Below are 19,816 nucleotides of genomic sequence, written 5' to 3' on the forward strand. Positions count from 1 at the left end.
ACTTAAATATTGCGCAATACTCAGAGCTACCATTGTGAGTTTTTTAACTTTTTTTTTGAAATGGCATATTTTCAAAAACTATTTTTTTTACCAAAAAATATGTATGTGAAAAATTTTTCAGGAAAAAATTTTTTTAAATATTTCTTTCATAGAGAATTTTGATGTGTGTATGTGTAATTTTTTTTTAATTTTTTCCTTGCCCCGTTCTCGAGATATTTGGAAAACTATTAAATCGATTTGTTTTTGATTTTGTGCTGTAAAGTTTTTAAATATGTATTTATCAAGCTCAAATTTCATATTTATTTATTATTTTTGTTTATGCATCAACCCTAAAAATTTGAAACATATCAAACACACGAAGTGTGAACCCCGTCCGTTTTGGTATGGAATACCCCATATGCACATATGTACATAGGTGTGTTTTAGGATTCGTCAAACATTCTAACCGTCTACAGATGTTCTTTTATACATATATGTACCTACATAGGGTGGCCCTTAAAATATCAAAATCTTAATTTTGTAGATGACACCACTTTTTTTTTGCTCTGCGTACAAAATAAACACATCCACGAAATATTCAAAGTTTTAAAGTATTTTATTGCAGCTATTACTCAGCAAGTCCGATTAAAACAATTGGTAGCTTCGGTGTTGTTTGGGCCAGTTTAGTCATGAGCCCGAAAACCAAAAATATACCATTAGATATCTAAAAAAAATTGGACAAAGTATGTAAATATAAGAATGCGTTTTGAGCTCAGGAAGTCCCTACTAACTTTCTCCTAAAGGTGAGTTTCTTGGTATATTTTCAAGATAGTTCCTTGTAAATCAGTCTTATAGAACCTAGACAAAATCAGAAAAATGCTGCATTTATTCCGAAAAAAGCTTACAAAAATGACTTTGGGGCTTTATATTGCAACATTAATCCACTTGGCGATAACTATACGACTACTATGGGTGAGTAGTTTTCAATAATATGTCGAGTTATCAGATTTAAATTTAAATTTAACCAGGTAAAGAAGTATAAGTTCGGACGAAACCGAACGTTTTCGATAATATGCTGAGTTAGACTTAATGATATATTTGAACCAAGTTTGATAGAATTCGATAATGTGGTAACCGAGGTACACCATTGTCGTCATAAAGTGGGCAGTGCCACGCCCTATTCCTAAAAGCATATAGCAGCAGTGCTGCCGTTGTGCGACTAAAGGGGCAATTTGACCGTTTTTAAGCGAAAATGCCCTTTGACCCGACTTTTTGAAAATTTTGATTTTTTTACCCTTTTCCAAAATTGTGTGCGACTTTTGCCCCTTTTCAGAGATTTTTTTAGGAAATATTAACAGAGCCATGCTATTAAAAAATATTTCCTCCTGTAAGTATGAAAAAATGCATCACTTACAACTCTTAAAGGAAATGTAACTCTTTTCGATTTATGTGTATGTTTGCAACCCTGTTTTGTGAAAAGCTTGTCCCACTATTTTCTTTTTAAATTCATACGATTTATTCTTTTACTAGTTCATAAAGCAAAAATAATATGGCGCCCCTTTTTTCGTCAATGACCCCTTTTTTGCGACTTTCTGAAAATTCTCAACGGTAACACTGTATAGCAGCCTTATTTTTATTAGTTGTTCTACGTACTAACTTGGAGTAAATCAGAGTCCTCAGTTATTGAAATATCGGAGTTTTCGTATATATGAATTTTACCGTTAAACGGGAACCGGCTGTAATTTTAGTCCGACTTGAATAATTTGCACGAATTGCTTTTCCGTACCAAGGTTATTAAGTGCACCGAGTTTGGTAATAATTGATAAATCGGATGCCGAGATACACCATTGTCGTCATAAGGTTGCGGCGCCACGCCCATTGTCCAAAAATTTATAATAATCTCATTTTATGCTAGGTGGTACTTGCAATCATTGATCTCAATTCAATTAGCTTCAATAGTTACTGTTTTATCGCAGTTTTCGTGTTTCTGCTAATAACAATTATATGGGAGGTGGGCGTGGTTATTGTCAGAATTCAAAGATTTTCGGCAGGTTTCTTAGCCTGACCATAAGCTATGCTCGTACCGAGTTTGGTAAGGATTGGTGAAGCGGCCACTAAGATACCGTATTTCATCATAAGTGGATGTGGTCACGCCCCTTTTCCAAAAGTTTCATAATAATATTATTTTGTACCAAAATTCTACTGAAATATCGCAGTTTTTGCATTTTTTGAAAATATCGTTATATGAGAAGGGGGCGTGGCTACAGTCCGATTTCGCCCAATAGTAACCTACTTTGGACAAAGGGCAACCTACGTACCAAATTTCGTTGAGATATCTCAAATTTTTCTCGAGTTATCTTGTACACGGACAGACGGACGGACAGGCAGACATGGCTTAATTGACTTCTTTTTTCATTCTGATCATTTATGTAGTTATACATTTGTCTATATCTATCTCGATTCCTTTAAGCTGTTACATACAACCGTTATGTTGTGTTGAGCCCGACTTGATCCCAGACCCTGCGGAGTAGTAGCGCGCAACAAACCACCACTACACCACTACGGCCGCCTCCCTACTCTACATATTTTCCACCAATCCTTGAGTATTTCATATACATAGTACCATTAAATCAACATAATCGAGGCTAGCGGCTTAACTCAGCCTAATCTATGGTCTTACTTATATTATATTGAAATGTAAAACAATCGTATTCGCGTCACTGTGCTTCCCTTCCATATGAAATGTGGGCAAAAATAGAATTGTGGACAGATTTCAATGAAAATTCGCTTCTAAGTAAAATTGAGGACGCTAAATTCAAAATTGCTATTTGTTTTTGGATAACTTTTATACCTTCACTGTAAATGCAGTTTGAGCATTTATGTATGCGTAAGTAACATAAAATAATGTCAGGAGCATGTAATAATGTACCTTTGTACTATTTAGCATGTCATTGGTTAGTAATAAGAGCAACTTAAATTTAAATCTATTAAATACATTCTAGCGCGTCTCAGTCCTTTACCCACAAAAGCGGCTACAACTTTTTTTTTTCTATTTGAAATAGTAAGGGTGGCACATTTCTGAAATATTTGTTAAATGAGCAATTTTTTTATGTAATGTAAGTAGCTCAGTACATTTTTTTTTCACCAGAGATAGTCAAAGTTGGGGAAGAAAATATCAAAAAGTAAAAAATCCCAAAATAGTCCTAATTTTATAAAGGTTCCTTAATATATTTTTACTACATTGCATTTGAATATGGAGAAGCAACTATCTGGAAGTATTTTACATAAAAAATTTACTAAGTTAGCCTTGTTTGTAGATGCAGTTTAAGAAAATACATGAAAAGGCACGATTTTTCTTTAATTCAAAAAAATGTAAATATTTCAAAAACGGTGACACTTTTACCTGAAAAATTTTTGCTTATGAGGGAGCTCACCACCCAACCTGCCTTCTCCTCAAGTTTGGCAGGTTACATCTGGGACACCCTGTATTTGCCATAAAATAAAAAATACGATGTAGTAAACTTTTCGTTTGACGCAATTATTATTTTAGTTAAACTAAATTTGACTTTACAAACAGGTGGCCATCCCCTTCGTAATATTTGCAAGCTAAAACCTTCAAACCTCTTTCGTCTGACTCCCATATAGTTATACCTATCTATTTCAATAACCTAATTCCTTTAAATCCAATGGAAATAGATTTTTTTAACAGGTGGCAACCCCTCTACATGTTGTTAAGAAAGAAACCCACTTCATACACATTTCGATTGATACGTATCTCTTAACAATTCATTTAACTTATTAAAAAATTTGAATTTAGTTTTTTAAGGGGTGGTAACTCTGTAAAAAAATATAACCCTCTTTTGTCTACAGGTCAAGGTTTTTAATCTGGCACTTCATTTTTGAAAATAGAACGAATCGTACAATCGTGATGGCACTGACTAAAAATGAAAATGCATTAGCAAAAAAAAACGCATTACTTCAAGAAGTGCAAAAAATTAGCAGGTTTTTATTTCTTCTTTCGTAAGCTAAAATCCCATACTATTTAGGAAAATAATGAAAATATAACATATTTTTAAATATATTTTTTATTCATTGCATTAAAATTTACCATTTTTTTAAATTTTGATTAAAATTTAAAATTTTTAATCCTGTATCTCTCAATCCTGTAAACTCAAATTGTTTAACAAGTTAAAGCAATTATTTATCCCCAAAATTGAGACCATATTGACATGAATTGACATGATTTGACCCATATTGTTTTTTTTTATCTTAATTGCTTGAGTTACGAATACAAATTTTCCTGATTTCGTTACCTTAATATAGAAAGCCCCTAACTCATATAGTCGCTGAAATGCAAAAACGCCGTAACTGACTAAATTTTTTTGTTGCTTAAAATGATGTGGGGACTAATAATTCGATGAAATGCATCATAATCAATCAAAATGAGAATTTTGGAGTTTTACTTAGTTACTTCCTTTTGTATTTCAGCGACGTGTGAGATAGGGCTTTTGTATATTAAGGTAACGATATGTATTTATATGTATGTATGTGCATATCTACTTAGGTAAATCAGTACACTACCCACATATACAAGAAACTTTTTAAACAACCGATATCTAACTTATTTTTTCATATTCTAATTGCAGATATGCTAGCTAAAGAAAGCAAAAAGCCCGAATGCCGAGATTTTTTAAAGACGAATTCTGGAAGTCTGCTGTAGCACCGTAACTTAAATAATAAATTCCAAAGAAAATAAGAAAAGGAAAAATTAGAAAAAATCGTATTTTTGTTAAAACTTTCTAGTTTGTTGTTTTTGTTATTTATACTTTTAAATTACTCGTAAAAGTGGCTTTTGTTCGCTGGCAAAATGAGTTTTAGCGGACCAAGCGGACCACGGGACAACGTGCGAAAACTATCATTTCTCGGCTTCAATGCGAAAAAGGTGAGTTATAAATAATAAATTATTAAATTTTAGCTTTTGTGTTGAATATAGGAGAAACATGAGCGCAACAATATTAACATTAATAGTAATTCAGCAGGTGTTCTAAAGTGTCAATAAATAAATCTAAAATGTCTGGTTAGTCTAAAGGCTCAGGCACGCGTATGCCGTAAAAATCGAGAGGTTGAGCTAAATAAATGTGCTTAGATATAATTGTCAAAGCAATTAAAATTTTTTGTTTAATTATCTAATCTAAAATCAAGCCGTAGCCACGAATTAAGTGGGTATGGAGTCACTTTCCTGCACAAAAATATCTTGCACATAAAAATATAAAAAGATATCTTGAATCTCTCTACGCAGTGGAGCAACATGCCAGTGGAATTCATACATATGTACATATGTACATATGTACTTTTGTAAGTATATGCAACCCATTTCCTGCACAGACTCAAGAATGGGATGATCTTGAAAGTATTTTAAGACACAATTTTTGGTTCAAGACTATTGCTACATATTTATTTCAAGGGCCCCAAACCCCCTAATCCTGCTTGCAAATTTACTTTAAATACAAACCAACGTCTGCGCCTGCTACAACAGAATTTTTTGTCAACACTTTTTATTTGCCAAGTCACATGCATTTTATTAAGCTATAAGTTTCGGCTCATTGAAAAACCTGTTTCCTGTTTTCAATAACTGTATCAATGGGTTAGCGAGAGTACGCCAATGCAAACATCAGTAATGAGCTTACATTATTTCATTGAAATATGTAGGTGACTGTATCATTCATACAGACGCATTCCCTGTAGGAAAAGTTTAGCAAAAGCAGAAAAGTATTTTAAAGTTTGGAAATATATATAGAATATTAGAAAAAGAATACTACAATTAATATAATGCTTTTGGTGTACGCATGTTGTCACATTTTTCGCTTTGGCCAGTTTTGTGGCCTCAGTGTGTCCCCGATGTGAGTGTCGAAATTTTTACTAAATGTTTTTATGTGGAATGTGGTCAAACTGATAGATCTTGAATTCTTTGAGTATAGATGGTTGGTATTACATTTATTATTAAACATCAGATGCTCATTGCTTATTCTGCTTTAATTGGGGTTATCGGTTTTGGGTGCATGTTACACTCGGATGGTCCAGGATTGTTCTGTACCGAAAAATGATACCCCTGTTTTTTTATTTTGTAATCAAAAAACAAATCGAGGTCGCTCAAAGTGCTCAACATTTTCCATGTATTTTATATGCGGAAAAACAAGTTTTCGTAGAAATGGTTTATAATTATAGAAAATCAATATTTTTCGATCATAAAACTTTGTTTCTCTTCAAGCTACTTCCAATAACAATACCCAATTGTTTATTTAACCGCCTTCTATTACTAATTATTTTTCATAAGACCCCTAAAAAACTCAATGCCGCAATGAGGGAGCCATAAAAAATCGCTAGTAATAACAAGTAAAGAAGTATAAGTTCGGGCGAAACCGAACTCATATACCCGTCGTAGGTATCAAATATCGTTGTTTCAACTTTCTCTAAACTACATTTGCATGATAAGCAGGAGGGGTTTTCCCGATTTCAAACTTTTTCGAAAATATGCTGAATTAGAGTTAATGAAATAATTGAACCAAGTTTGATAGGTAATCTACCGTCATACACCTTGTAGTCATAAGGTGAGCGGTGCCACGCCCAATTCTTATAAGTCTATAGCAGTCTTTTTTATTGTTAGGGGATTGTTGTAACTATTAACTTGGAGTATATTAGCGTCCACATTGAAATATCGGAGTTTTCGGATGTCTGAAATTTACCGTTATACGGGAAGTGGGTGTAATTTTAGACCGATTTGAATAATTTGCAACCAGTTTCTTCTTTGTACTAAGGTTATTAAGTGCACCGAATTGATGAATCAGTTCAGTCAGGTCAGTCAGCATTGATGAAGCGGCTACCGGGATACAGCATTTCATCATATGTGGGCGGGGTCACGCCCATTTTTCAAAAATTTCATAATAATACTAATTTTACCAAAATTTGACTTCACATACTAATTTTCAACAATTTGGATCCAATATTTACTGAAATATTGTAGTTTTGCATTTTTCGAAAATACCGTTATATGGGAAGTAGGCGTGATAACAGTCCGATTTTGCCCATTTTCAATACCAACCTACCTTGTGTAAAGGAAAACCTACATACCGAATTTCGTTGAGATATCTCAGACAGACATGGCTTAATCGACTTCTTTATTCATTCTGAACAAAGTTATAATACCCTTGTGCACAAGTGCGCTCGGGTATAAAAAATGGTAAAAAAAACAATCTGGTACTATTTGGGAAGTCTCCTGAAGAGAAAGAGACTTCTGCGAACGAAAAATATATATTTTTAAGAATTATATACCATTTCCACGAAAACCGGTTTTTTCTCGATATAAAATACATGCAAAACTTTGAGCGCATTGAGCGACCTCGAAATGTTATTCGTTTTCAAAATAAAAAAACAGGAGTATATTTTTTCGATATAGAAATATCCAAAGGGGTGAGGGCATTAGATTTTCCAATTTACTTTTTCATATGCTTTTTTGGACCACCCTAATGCTACACACTTAATCTAATAAAAAAAAACGAAAATCTGGCGAAATTTTGTAGCGTGAAACTTTCTTTTCCACAAAAATGTACTAAAAAAAAATAACAAAAACCAAGTAATTTTTACTTCGTATTTTTTTTGAATCATCTTCGAGAACTAACACCCAATAACCCGCAACGTATAAGAAATATATGTACATATGTATATTTGGGTGTGTCACCAAGAAAAGGTTGATGAATTTCTACCGGAAATATAAAGTTTATTACATTTCGACTTTAAAATATTATGATTTACGTTAGTTGGATCGACATGAAAATACCTAGCCGTTGATACAATGATTAAGCATTTTTAAGGCGGCCTTGAAGGTCTAAACTCGTATATCATCTGAAGTGTTCCTTTCGACAAATATTTTTAAAAACAAATGTTATGTATAAGAAAAACTGAAACTGGATGCGACCTAAAAAAAAATCTATTGTGCTAACCCCTTATTGTAGTCACTCCAACCTTAGGATATTTAAGAAATTAAGCACATTGGTGGATGCCATGTTCCAAATTTTGGATGGAGAAGATAATCGTTGCTTAAGGCGTAGCAGTCTACGATTCATGATACACACAGAATATGCTCTGAGGTTTCCTCCACCAGCTCACAAAACTTGCAGTTATACGATGACATTCTCGAACTCGGACTTCAATTGCGAAGCCTTCCGCCAAGATCATCCAAGAATAGCTTGAGAACATGCAAGTGACCACGAAGATCTCCACCGTTCGTGATTATTTCTTTGGGCAGTCGTAGGATGCTCCAGCAGGCCTCCTTTACAGTCAGAATAGACAGAGGACATGTGCTTGCTGGGTTGCACGACCGTATTGAAAGACCAATATGTTAATTTGGGTGATATTTCCCAAGTGTTGCAATGAAGTCTCTGGCAGGTATAAAAGGCCTTTCTAACCTTGAAGGTAACATTCGAGAGATGTGAGTTCGATTTTAATCTTTCGTTCAGAGCTTCCTCTAGATACTTCGTCTCTTCTGAGAACTCGATTTCTGTCCATGCCAAAGTGGGTGAAGTCAAGTTGACTGTCCTTCTTTTGGTGAATAGGAGAACGGGCGTCAGTGGGTTTGTTGTCAATACCTTTGCTGCAAACCAGTCTTCCCCTAATCTAAGCGCAGCTTGCAATCTGGAGCAAACTGTGTCCTCATGCCAGCCAACAACGTAGATGACTACGTTGTATGTATATCCAGATGCTTTGTATTTTGCCGTTTAGCTTTTACAGGAGTTCGTCTAAACTAGTGTCTTGAGTAGGGGTGATAAGGCTCCCTTTAAAGATAGCCACTGTTGACAGTTACTGCTTTCTTACTGCCTCCTAGTTCCGCTACCATAGTTCTGTATTTCAACTTGCTTATGATCCAGTCCGTTAGAAGGCTGCTAATATCCTTCCTTATCATAACTAAATGCTTCCAAACTAGTTCGGCAATGCAACTATAACGGGCTTGCTTTACTCTGGGTGTCAGGTCCTTCGGAAATACCTGATAATGACGCTTCTGACCATTTGGATTAGAGCAGGCATTCCTCGGCCCGCTACCAGCTATAGCACCCCTCACTTCGGCCATCGAAGCCACCATCATAAACTGGGTGAATATTGCGCTGAGAAATGACTGGGTGACATCGAGGGGCTACAGGTGGGCAAAATTCATGCTGTCATCAATCTCAGCAGGTCTATCTAGTTTTTTGTTCTCATGGAGCAGACGGGACTGCGGATAAGTTGAACTTCGGACTGGTCACTTCATGTGGTCACTGACTGTTATAGTCGTACATAACAACTCCATTTGACCATCTGTACTTGTGTCCCGCCTTTGCAAGAATTAGATAAGAGACATTTGACCGCGATGTGTTGAGAAACGAACACGAACGAGCTTCTTAGCAACTAACAATCTGCTTAGGTTTATTCGTAAATCGTGAAGATTTAAAATAGGTTAAAAGGGACGTGAGAACAGTACAAGGCATGTAGTCTGAGTGTTGTTTTCTGCACGCGTTGTTTTGTGCCTGGTATTGTCGAAAGCGTGTGATATGGCAAGAAATGCACACAAAGTTATTTGTTTGTACTGCAATGCCTTTTCCATAACTTGAGTTAGAATATGTATTGCAGTAATAGTAGTATTACCTGGAGAAAGTTGTCTGTAATATGAAAGTCTATCAGTTGTAATGTTTTTTCTAGAAAGGATCTAAGTCTAATTGGTCATACGCCTTTGGGTGTTGTGCCGAGTTTTGCCCACTTTGGGAATAAAGGCCACTTTGACTTCATTCCGTGTTGATGGTATGTGAGCAAGTAAGAGACTTGCTCTCTGTAATCTGACTTGTGGCCCAGATATTAAGCCCGTGCTCTCTTGTAGCAGGCATGGGTTACATGACATCAGGACCAGAAGATTTATATGCACTAAAAGTTGAAATGGCTCACAATGTCTTTTCCATGCTAACGATTCTTCCTGCAAGGCCTCTTCTCATCCCATTTGGGCACACGGCGCTCACAGTGATTGTTATAGAACTTGAGTCTTTCGGAATACATCCCTGGAAGAGGGTTTCGAAAGCCTGTTGGTTTCTTCCAGGTGCCAATGTTGAAAAAATTCTTATTTAGGGGGATTCCCAATTTTTATAATTTTTTACATTATAAAATTAAAAACATTTTTTCCCTCTATACAAACTCTTGCCCCCTACGCCCTTGTATACAAAACCATTAAAGTATTTAAACCGTAGGTATATCATACGGTCAGTTTGTTCTTTTAGAGCCATGGTTCCATAATAATGATTCCAGTATCTTCATTTATGTATATTGTAACTATCAATATCTTATAAAGAGAAGTGTAAATTTTTTTATCTAGAACTAATAAAGTTGGAAGGACGAAATTCGAGGATGTGGTAGTTTACATATTAGTCCTTGACATATTTTAAATATTGGAAATTTTTAAGGATATTCAAGGATAAAGTTTTAAAAGGACATTTTCAACATTTATTCGTCCTGGGGCAACAAAAAATTTATTTGTTTTTAGTTCTACATAACTTGTTCTTTTAACTGTTACCCATATTTTTACTCTACAATGCACCAAATCTTTTTAATAATTTTTTATTCAATCATATCCTGGAAAATCCTGACCTCAGAGAGAAAAATTAAAAACGCAGTTATACTATATTTGGCTCCTAGATTTGTGAATATTTTGATTTTTTCGTGTGTTTTAAAAATGTTTGGTTTTTGTCGCACGATGTAACCAAACAATCACAATTTAATATTCCTCAAACACACTTGATCTCTAGCTTTAGTTCAAAATCTTTTATTTAACTTGTCAGTCGTCCCATGATAGCTGAGTATGTATAACCTTAAGTAAACAACGGTCGCAGATTCTGTCGGCAGTTAATGCTGGCTTTAAATTTTCTAACAACTGTATGTTTAACAATTGAAAAATATCTACGCCTTTATAGTTACGAGTAATAAACGCACCAGATGTTTCTGCGATAGTGGTTATTTTGATTTTGGTCAGCTATATTTGCCTGGTGTTTTGTTGTGTGGTTTATATATTTGTGGACATTTGACGAAACAACTTAGCTCGAGTGAGGTTATTTTCTTTTCAAATCAGTTATTCATGGATTTCTCAAATGATACTTTTATTTTTAATCATCGGATAGCCCCTCCGCAATTCTCAAGAAAATTCAAATGCATTTTTTTTAATTATTTCTTTTGCTTAAAAAAGTACTTTGTAATTGCTGTAAATTTTCTTAAAGAAATTAATATGTATATGGGCATTTCTCAATTAGTTGGAACTTTCGCATGACTCGACAGCTTTTATTCGGACACACAATTTTCGCTACATATGTTGTGTAGATTATGTAAATGCACAAAAAGGACCACCGTACATATTTTATAGCCAAATATGCATATAATTCAGAAATAAAATTGGAAAATTTTCGCAAATAAAAGTGTGACTCTCCTATTATTTTTGTATTTTTACGTTGCAAAATTTGGTGCGCTGATTCCTCATGTTTGAGTTTATAATGAACCGTTAGTATTTGCAGAGGAGAATCGAACGCAGCGTTAGAAGTCTGTGCTTGCAATAGAAAAGAAGTTAGGAGGAATCAAAGTGGCATGACTCCTGTTTTTAAATTCGGACAACTTTTATAGTGTTCTGGACCATAATAGGAATCAATCTAGATAGACGTGGTAGGCTTATGTACTCTCATTAGAAGATAGTTAAAAAACTTCTTTAACCCTGGAACACTAATCATATTTTTAATACGTTAACACTAATTATTAGTCGAATCGACTAACTTGGACTTAGCACTGATTTTTTTTTTAATTTTAAGCATCAATCTCAAAAAATATTCCATACGTTATTGTTTTAATACCTTCTTAGCAAAATAAAACCAATATTATGCGGCTGTTTTGTAGTTTTATTAACGAAAATTCAAAATGCGTTCCCAAGAAACTTCACTACAAAACATAAACTGCGTTAGTCGAATCTATTAACATTACTGTAAAAGAAAATATTTATTTTTAATTAGCACATCGTCTGCAATTGGAAAATTTAGCTAATTGCGTGTGTGCTCTATTGTACAATATACTATTGAACTCTGATCCTCGTGCACCAATTTTTTATTTGTTCTTTGAAAAGTTACAGAGCGAAAAAGAAATAAGAAAAAATTTAAAAATGAAACAAGTAAGAAAGTCTAAGTTCGGGCGGAGCCGAACATTAAATACCCGGCGCAAGTATTAAATATATGTTTTTTCACCTATCCGAAACCTACCGCTACATGGTAAGCCGGGTGTATCAATTTTGAGTAAATTGGCGTCCTTAAATTTCGCAATATTGTAGTTTCAAGCATTTCCGAAGTTTACCGTTATATGAAAAGCGGCCCTAATTTTAGTCCGATTTCAATAATTTTCAACGTTTTGCTTTTATGTGGCAAGCACAATAAAAATACCGAGTTTGGAACAAATTGGTAGAACGGTTACCGATATACATATATCTGATCATAAGTGGGCGGTGCCACGCCCATTTTCCATAATTTGACCATAAACGTATTTCTTGGTAAAGAATTGTTGCAAGCATCAATTTTGAATAAATTAGCTTTAATATTTACTGATTTATCGAAGATTTTGTATTTCTCTAAATTACCGTTATATGGGATGTGTGCGTGGTTATTGTCCGATTTTTTTAAATTTTCGGCCATTTAGTATGTTGTACCAAGGCCATCCATTGTGCCAAGTTTGGAAGAAATTGGTGCAGCGGTTACCAAGATATACACATGTAACCATAAGTGGCACGCCCATTTTCCAAAAATTTATAATATTCTTATTTTTCGTCTAAAAATTGTTGCAAATATAAATTTTGAGTGAATTATCTTCAGTAGTTACTAAAATAGCGCAGTTTTCGTATTTCTGGAAATTACCGTTATATGGGAAGTGGGCGTGGTTACAGTCCGATTTCGCCCATTTTTAATACCAACCTACCTTGGATTAATGGAAACCTACATACCAAATGTCGTTGAGATATCTCAATTTTTGCTCGAGTTATCGTGTACACGGACAGACGGACAGACGGACGGACATACAGACATGGCTTAATCGACTTCTCTATTCATTCTGAGCTTTTATCTATACATTTGTCTATATCTATCTCGATTCGTTTTGGCTGTTACAAACAACCGTTATGTGAACAAAATTAATATACCCTTGTGCACAAGTGCGCTCGGGAATAAAAAAACAAATACCCAAAGGCATTTCTTGTCCATGTAAAAATCTGCACCGTTTGTTCGATTTTCGAAGATAGAATGTAGATGAAAGGACTTACCGTTGATTTTCGGCAATTTACGTTCGAAAGTGTTTTTTATATGAAAAAATTAGGAGCACCGCCAAGAAAAAATTCGCCAAAAATCAGCGGTTAGCCCAAGATACTTAGAATTTGCACTTTGCTAAAATTTGATGGGCTACAAAACTGAAAACCAAAATTTTGTCTAAAGATGCCTATAAAGAAGTTAGAAACTTTGAAGAATTTTGATAATTTTTGCACACAGTCTGAAATTTGTTAAGTAATCAGTTATACTTTCATAAAAAATAATGAGCATTAAGTAAACTAAAGAAAAGTCGCCAAAACTTACTAAAATATCGCGTCCCAGTTTTTAATTGCTTCCCTGTAAGTGTATATCGGTAACCGATTTATCAATTCATACCAAACTCAGTACAATTATTGACTTTGGCATAAAAATCCATATGTCGAAAATTTTCGAAATCGGATTAAAATTACGCCCACTTTCCATTTACAAAACATAAAAAACGCGTAAACAACGTTAAAATCATATGGTGCGTTGCTGAAGGAACGTATACTAAAAATTTCACACATGTGCTCACGATTTAAGAATTTTTTTTTTTACAAAAAAATTCGAAGTCTGTGAGAACTGCCCATATAAGCATTTTTCTCCTGAGAGCTGCATACTTATTTAAGAAATTTAATATAAGTAAATTTCTTTTCCATTTCTTGTGCTTGATTTTATATGAATTTTTCGTTTTTCTTGAGAGCTGCAGTCAGCTCTTAATAGGACTAAGTAGTATAAGATGCTATCTGACTGAAAGTTAAATAAGGATTTTTAAATGGAAGCTCCTTATATGTTACTCGGAATTTCTACCTTCAGGTAGCATAGAAGATGTTTTGTTGTTGTGTATGTATCAGTTAGTCATTATTTATTATAAATAATTGCTAAATGGTCGGTGTTATATTTAATTTATAATATTTAAGTGGTTTCATTTGGGCCCAAGTATGCAGTTAAACCACAGCGTCACTTCTTTGTTTGTTTGCTAAAAGTCGATCATAGTGTCACCGTTTGCTATTTTTGCCGAAAGTACCCAGATAAGAATAATCGTGATGCAGATAAGCAGAACTACATGCGCGATAATTGTTCGGAAATTCTTTGCTAATGGGTTAGATTATTTTCGGTATTTTAATTACATACTTCATTAAGCCTTTTATAGTACTTCAAGTATGTAGAACAAATTATGGGAACGAAGTTGTTTTAATAATTTACTTACTTTTATCATTAATCTCTACTGAACTTGGTATATGCAATGCTTCGAACTTAGCCTGTATTTTGGATAACGCTATGAACGCACCAATTATTGGTCCTATTTTAAGTTTATGTGCCAAAACATTTTACTGCTTTTTGTATTTATCATAAAATAGAACGTGAATTTAGTTTCAGCTTTTTTTCAGTGTACTGGCGCTTATAAGCTTTTTCAAATACACAAGCATAAAATAAACAAAAGCTCCTGCTACTGTTGTGGCAAATAAACCAAAGCTTTCTCCGACTAACAATAGCTGTTAGCGAGCAAACCAAGTTCAATGTTAGTTTCTATATGCATAAATATGTACAGACATATACATATGTTTTTATATATGTACATTAGAGTACATCACTCCCCATACAAAAAAAATCGGTACTGTTTTTCCATTGGAATTATAAAATCAATTATATTCTAAGACGTCCAACGAAATATTTGGGAAAAATATTAAGATTTAAGCGAGCTGGACCGGTTTGAAAATACCTCCAAAAATGGATTTTTTTATGAATAAAAATAGTTTCTTAAAGAACTTTTTGAAAAAGTCCCCTCTGATGCCAAATCAGATTAAGCTTAAAAAATCTGCATAAAAATATTTAAAAATCTTTTCAACGGAATCGTAATAATGAGATTTTTGATGCTGTTTTTTTACTTTTCTCAAAGATTAATTTAAGAAAAACTTAAATAACTGGGCCAAAACTATTCTGATTTAGACTTATGGGATTTCGGTAGAAAGGTATTTTCCCACTATTTTTACGTATGTGCAAAAAAAGTCATTCGTGTCCCAATGTTTTTTGAAAAGATCCCATCAAACGACAAAACGGTTTAAGCTTAAAAAATGTTCATAAAAATATTTAAAAAAAATTGAACGGAATCGTAATAATGAAACTTTTGATGCTGTTTCTTAAATATTTTCAAAGATTTGTATAAGAAAAAGTCGAATAACTGCACCTAAACTCTTCCGATTTAGACATGTGAGGTATCACCCTTTTTATTTATTTGCTAATAAGCTCATTCAAAGGATGAAAGAGAAAGCTAGGATGAACGAACATCATTTAAAGTTGAATTAAGATGTGTTGGTTGTGCTGGTTGGCCCAGCTCGTTAAATCTTAATATTTTGGTGGACGTCTTAAAATATAATATGGGTACTCATTTAAAAGCGCAAAACTCTCGCAAACTGGGCAAACTGTGCAATTTATAACCCTCGCAAATGAAATGTCAAAATTTGTATGGAAAGCTATTTGCACAAAAAGGACAAGTTTGCGCGCAAATTTGCGCAGTGTGATGTGCAACCCTCAATCAACTATTTGGTTTAATTTCATTTTGATTTGTGCTCAACACTTTTTCGTAAGACTTAAATATTTTCTTAAATTCGAGTTTCATTTGTTCAACTTTTTAAATTAAACATTGTCAAATAATTAAATATCTAAAACTGCACAGAATATAAAATTGTCCTCATCAAACACACTGCGCAAAGTTGCCCAATTGCCCAAATATGAAAGTTGCAGTTTAATGTACATGCAAGAATACATATGTTCTTGTATACATACTCACAAACGAGAGTGCATATAAACTTTTGCATTAAAGAACTTTGAATGTCATTTGCTTAAATACAGATTTATGTATGAAAAAGTGTCATATTAATCAAAAATATAAAAAAACTCGATAAAACGGCTTTTCAATTTACACTTTTCATAAGCTCCTGTGATAAAATTAAAGAACAGTTTCTTCTAATGAGCTGTTATTAATCGATACAGTAATGAAGTTTTTACAACATAGAATAAGAGCTGGCGCCAATTTATGCATAATTACCTAAACAAAAATGTTAGGATTATGACACTCTTGCAGCAAAGCTAAGATATACTATTCTAACATAAGCGATACAACCACGCCAAAGGAATGCACAAAAGCGCAAGTCGCACCAAATGAAAAATTAACAAGAAGAAAATTGGAAAAATTGCTGACTACATTAGTTTTTTTTATTTAGGTATTCTCGTGGATTTTACTCGTCTCTATTTTTATAATTTTTTCCTTTTATTGGTTTCATGTTTCCTTTTTTAATCCACAATTCAATGTCATGGCGTTATATGTAATAAATGAGTGGAGATTAGGGTGGTCCAAAATATACGTGATAAAGTAAAGTCAGGATTGTTCTATCCCAAAAAATATACCTTTGTTTTTTTTTTATTTTTTATTTCAAAACATATTAAGAGGTCGCTCAAAGCGCCCAAAGTTTTCCAAGTATTTTATATGGGGAAAGAACAACTTTTCGTAGAAATGGTACAGAATTCTTAAAAATCAATATTTTTCTATCGGATAACTCTGTTTCTCTTCAGCAGTAATAATGCTAAATTGTTTATTTAACCATTTTTTTATCGCAACTATAATTTATAGGTTGGCGGCCCTATACCCACAAAAACCCTGAAAAATTGAATGGGAGGACCAATAAAAAATCGTTAGTATTAAAAAAATGGTTAAATAAACAATTGGGTATTATTATTGAAAGTCTCCTCAAGAGAACCAGAGTTTTCCGATGGAAAAATATTGATTTTCAAGAATTCCATACCATTTACACGAAAAGTGTAAATAAATATTTTCTGATTTCAAAATAAAAAAATAGGGGTATACTTTTTTCGATATAGAACAATCCTAGGGGGTGAGGGCGTTACTATTCCGACTTTACTGTTTTTGGACCACCGTATCGGAAATACATGTTTCAGTGCGCCAACGTATGTACCCTGCAGTCAAAACTTATCAATTGCTATAGATATCTAACCAGTACTTAGCTTTATGGCTCGATTTCGATAAATACCTCACTTTTAATAAGCTACGACAAAATCAACTTAAAGAGAGTTGTAAAGTCATGCAGACGTAATCGGAAATTTGTTTTCTATAAACAAGTTTCCATTTAAATGTTCTTCACAGATGATTTTTCGAATTCAGACAAATAAAATTAAGATCGAAAATAATGTTAAATAAATAAATATGTGAAAATCGGGAGAAATCACTTTAATTTTTTTACTGTTATTTTATGTCCAAAAGTAGTCAGTTACAAATTAGTTAACACTTAATGCAGGGGTATCCAGGTCTGACTTTTATTCGGCATAGCCCCACAAAATTTGATAGCTTTTCTGCACTAGTGTTCGCGTAAACATATTAAAGCGGCAAGCATGAGAAATGCAATTGTATATTAGCAATGACAAAGTCTGTCTTATTTAAAAAGTAACTAAATGCTTATGCAGTCTTCTACTGGGACCAAAATAAGCATTTGATTATTTAACCCTTACATACGTCGCCCACTTGCGATAGCGATCCGAAAATTATCGCTAACCCGTTTGAGAAAGCCCCACTGGTGACTATTGCGCCGTTTTCTTACCTTCTTATCTTCCACGACATATTAAAGTAGTGAATTCTAAGTACGAAAACTATAAAATAAAGTTTTTCGATTTAAGTATTAGTCAGCTGTTACATCCCCGCAAACATATTCTGAGCGTTCAGAATATATGAGTCCGAAAGGTGTCCTAGGTAGGTAAGAAATATGAGTTTCAAAAACAAAATTTTTTTACTCTTATATGAATCTTTTAGGATTCATATATGAGCCAAGTTATGAGCCAGCACCTTGTGCCAATATAAAAACAATAAAGATTTGAAATTTATAGCTAAACTTGTTTATACAGAAATTGAAAATAATTAGAAAACAAAAAATGAACAAAATTTAGCTTCAGCTGCTGCTATTGAATGCATGTTGGAATGTGTATATGCATGTAAGTATGTATGTATGTTATTTACAAGGACTTTTTGCGGAATGCCTTTGCAAATATAGTGAGTTGAATAAGACTCAAAGAGCAACCTAAAATAATAGTCCGAATGTAGCAATTTATGAGGCCGATAAGGGTCTCAAAAAGAGTCATATATGAGGCCAAAACTTGTTTTAAAAGAGTCCAAAATGAGCCGTATAAGAAGAGTCCAATATGACTCATATTGAGGCTCATTTGATGTATGAATTTAAGCTCATATAAGTCGACATTCGTAGGAAGGGAAACACACTCATATCGGACTCTTAAATGAGCTCATTATGAGCGTAATAGCTCCGAAATAGGACTCCTTAAAGACTCATTTATGACTCCAAATGTTTGCTGGGATGTTGAAAGTATTTTTTTCCTATTTGGACCTCTATGAAACAGAAAAAATTGCGCCGACAATGCTGGCTGTGAAATTTTCCAGAAACATCGACAAATGTCGCACCGGTAACTTTTGTGAAAAAGGTTCTAATCTAGCTCAGAGTAAAGATGTTGTATTTTTCATCTGCTATAACCAACTAAACGATTTTTTAGTGGATCCTAATTCGCGTTTTTAAGAATTGCATTTGCATTGCTTTCTGCAGTATCATTACATGTGTACGTCCATATGCTATATACGTATGAAGGTATATGTATACTTATTTGTAAATGGGCGCCACCACAAAACTTGTCGCCCAATGACTGACCTTCGCCCCTGACACTCAGCCTGTCAAGCAGCTCAACGAAGCATATCGCTAGCATAGAGCAAAAAGCTGCTAATTCCACTTTGTATGAAAACTCATATTTTGATACAGGAAGCAAGATAAATTAAAAATGCATCGTTTCGAAAAGGATTAAGTAGTTATTTAATTTTTTCTCGTTTATATTGAATGAAAGGCAAATTAGCTAAGTCCAAAAGAGGTACACAAAATCCGATCAGGCCAAAATAATACGAACTCTTTTAGTAAAGATCGAATCCTTCTGTCTCGTATGGAGTTTTGCTTTGCTCAAACAAGCAAAATGTTGTATTCAAAGAAAATGGCTACAAGAATTTGTCTTTCCTCTCCTATAATGTTTGTAAAAATGAACTTAGCAATTTTTCACTCCAAGCTGACCATATATTGTCAGGCAGCCTTGTTGCGAGTCATTGCAACAAAGAGAAAAATATAGAAACGCAAGTAATAATGCAACAACAAAAACAAACAACTACAAACAGTAACGAAAGTAAAAAAACTCAACAGGAAATCAATATTCGTTGTCAAGGTTAATGTTGACGGCTTGACGAGCTTGCATTCAAGCCCAAAAATGATTATCGACCAACTGTTGACTTGGGTTGGCTGAACTGGCGACGCATTTAGCGGGCAAAGCGTGGACATCACCTGTACACACGTTTTGCTTCATATACGACTAACTAAGTATACAAGTGCAATAATACAAATATATTTAGTACA

The 19,816-nt window shown here is 33.8% G+C and overlaps 1 protein-coding gene across 1 annotated transcript in view; it reads left to right on the forward strand.

Moving 5' to 3' along the window:
- LOC118746556 overlaps window positions 1-19,816 on the forward strand; it is a 194,724-nt gene that overhangs the window by 110,416 nt on the left and 64,492 nt on the right. The window contains exon 2 of the mRNA XM_036480400.1: window positions 4,626-4,921. Within this exon, the coding sequence (XP_036336293.1) occupies window positions 4,847-4,921 (75 nt within the window). The 5' untranslated portion in view covers window positions 4,626-4,846. The remainder of the gene's footprint in view (window positions 1-4,625; window positions 4,922-19,816) is intronic.

The sequence above is a fragment of the Rhagoletis pomonella genome, unplaced genomic scaffold, assembly GCF_013731165.1.
Source record: "Rhagoletis pomonella isolate Grant_MI unplaced genomic scaffold, Rhpom_1.0 Rhpom_scaffold_00010, whole genome shotgun sequence".
Classification (NCBI taxonomy): Eukaryota; Metazoa; Arthropoda; class Insecta; order Diptera; family Tephritidae; genus Rhagoletis; species Rhagoletis pomonella.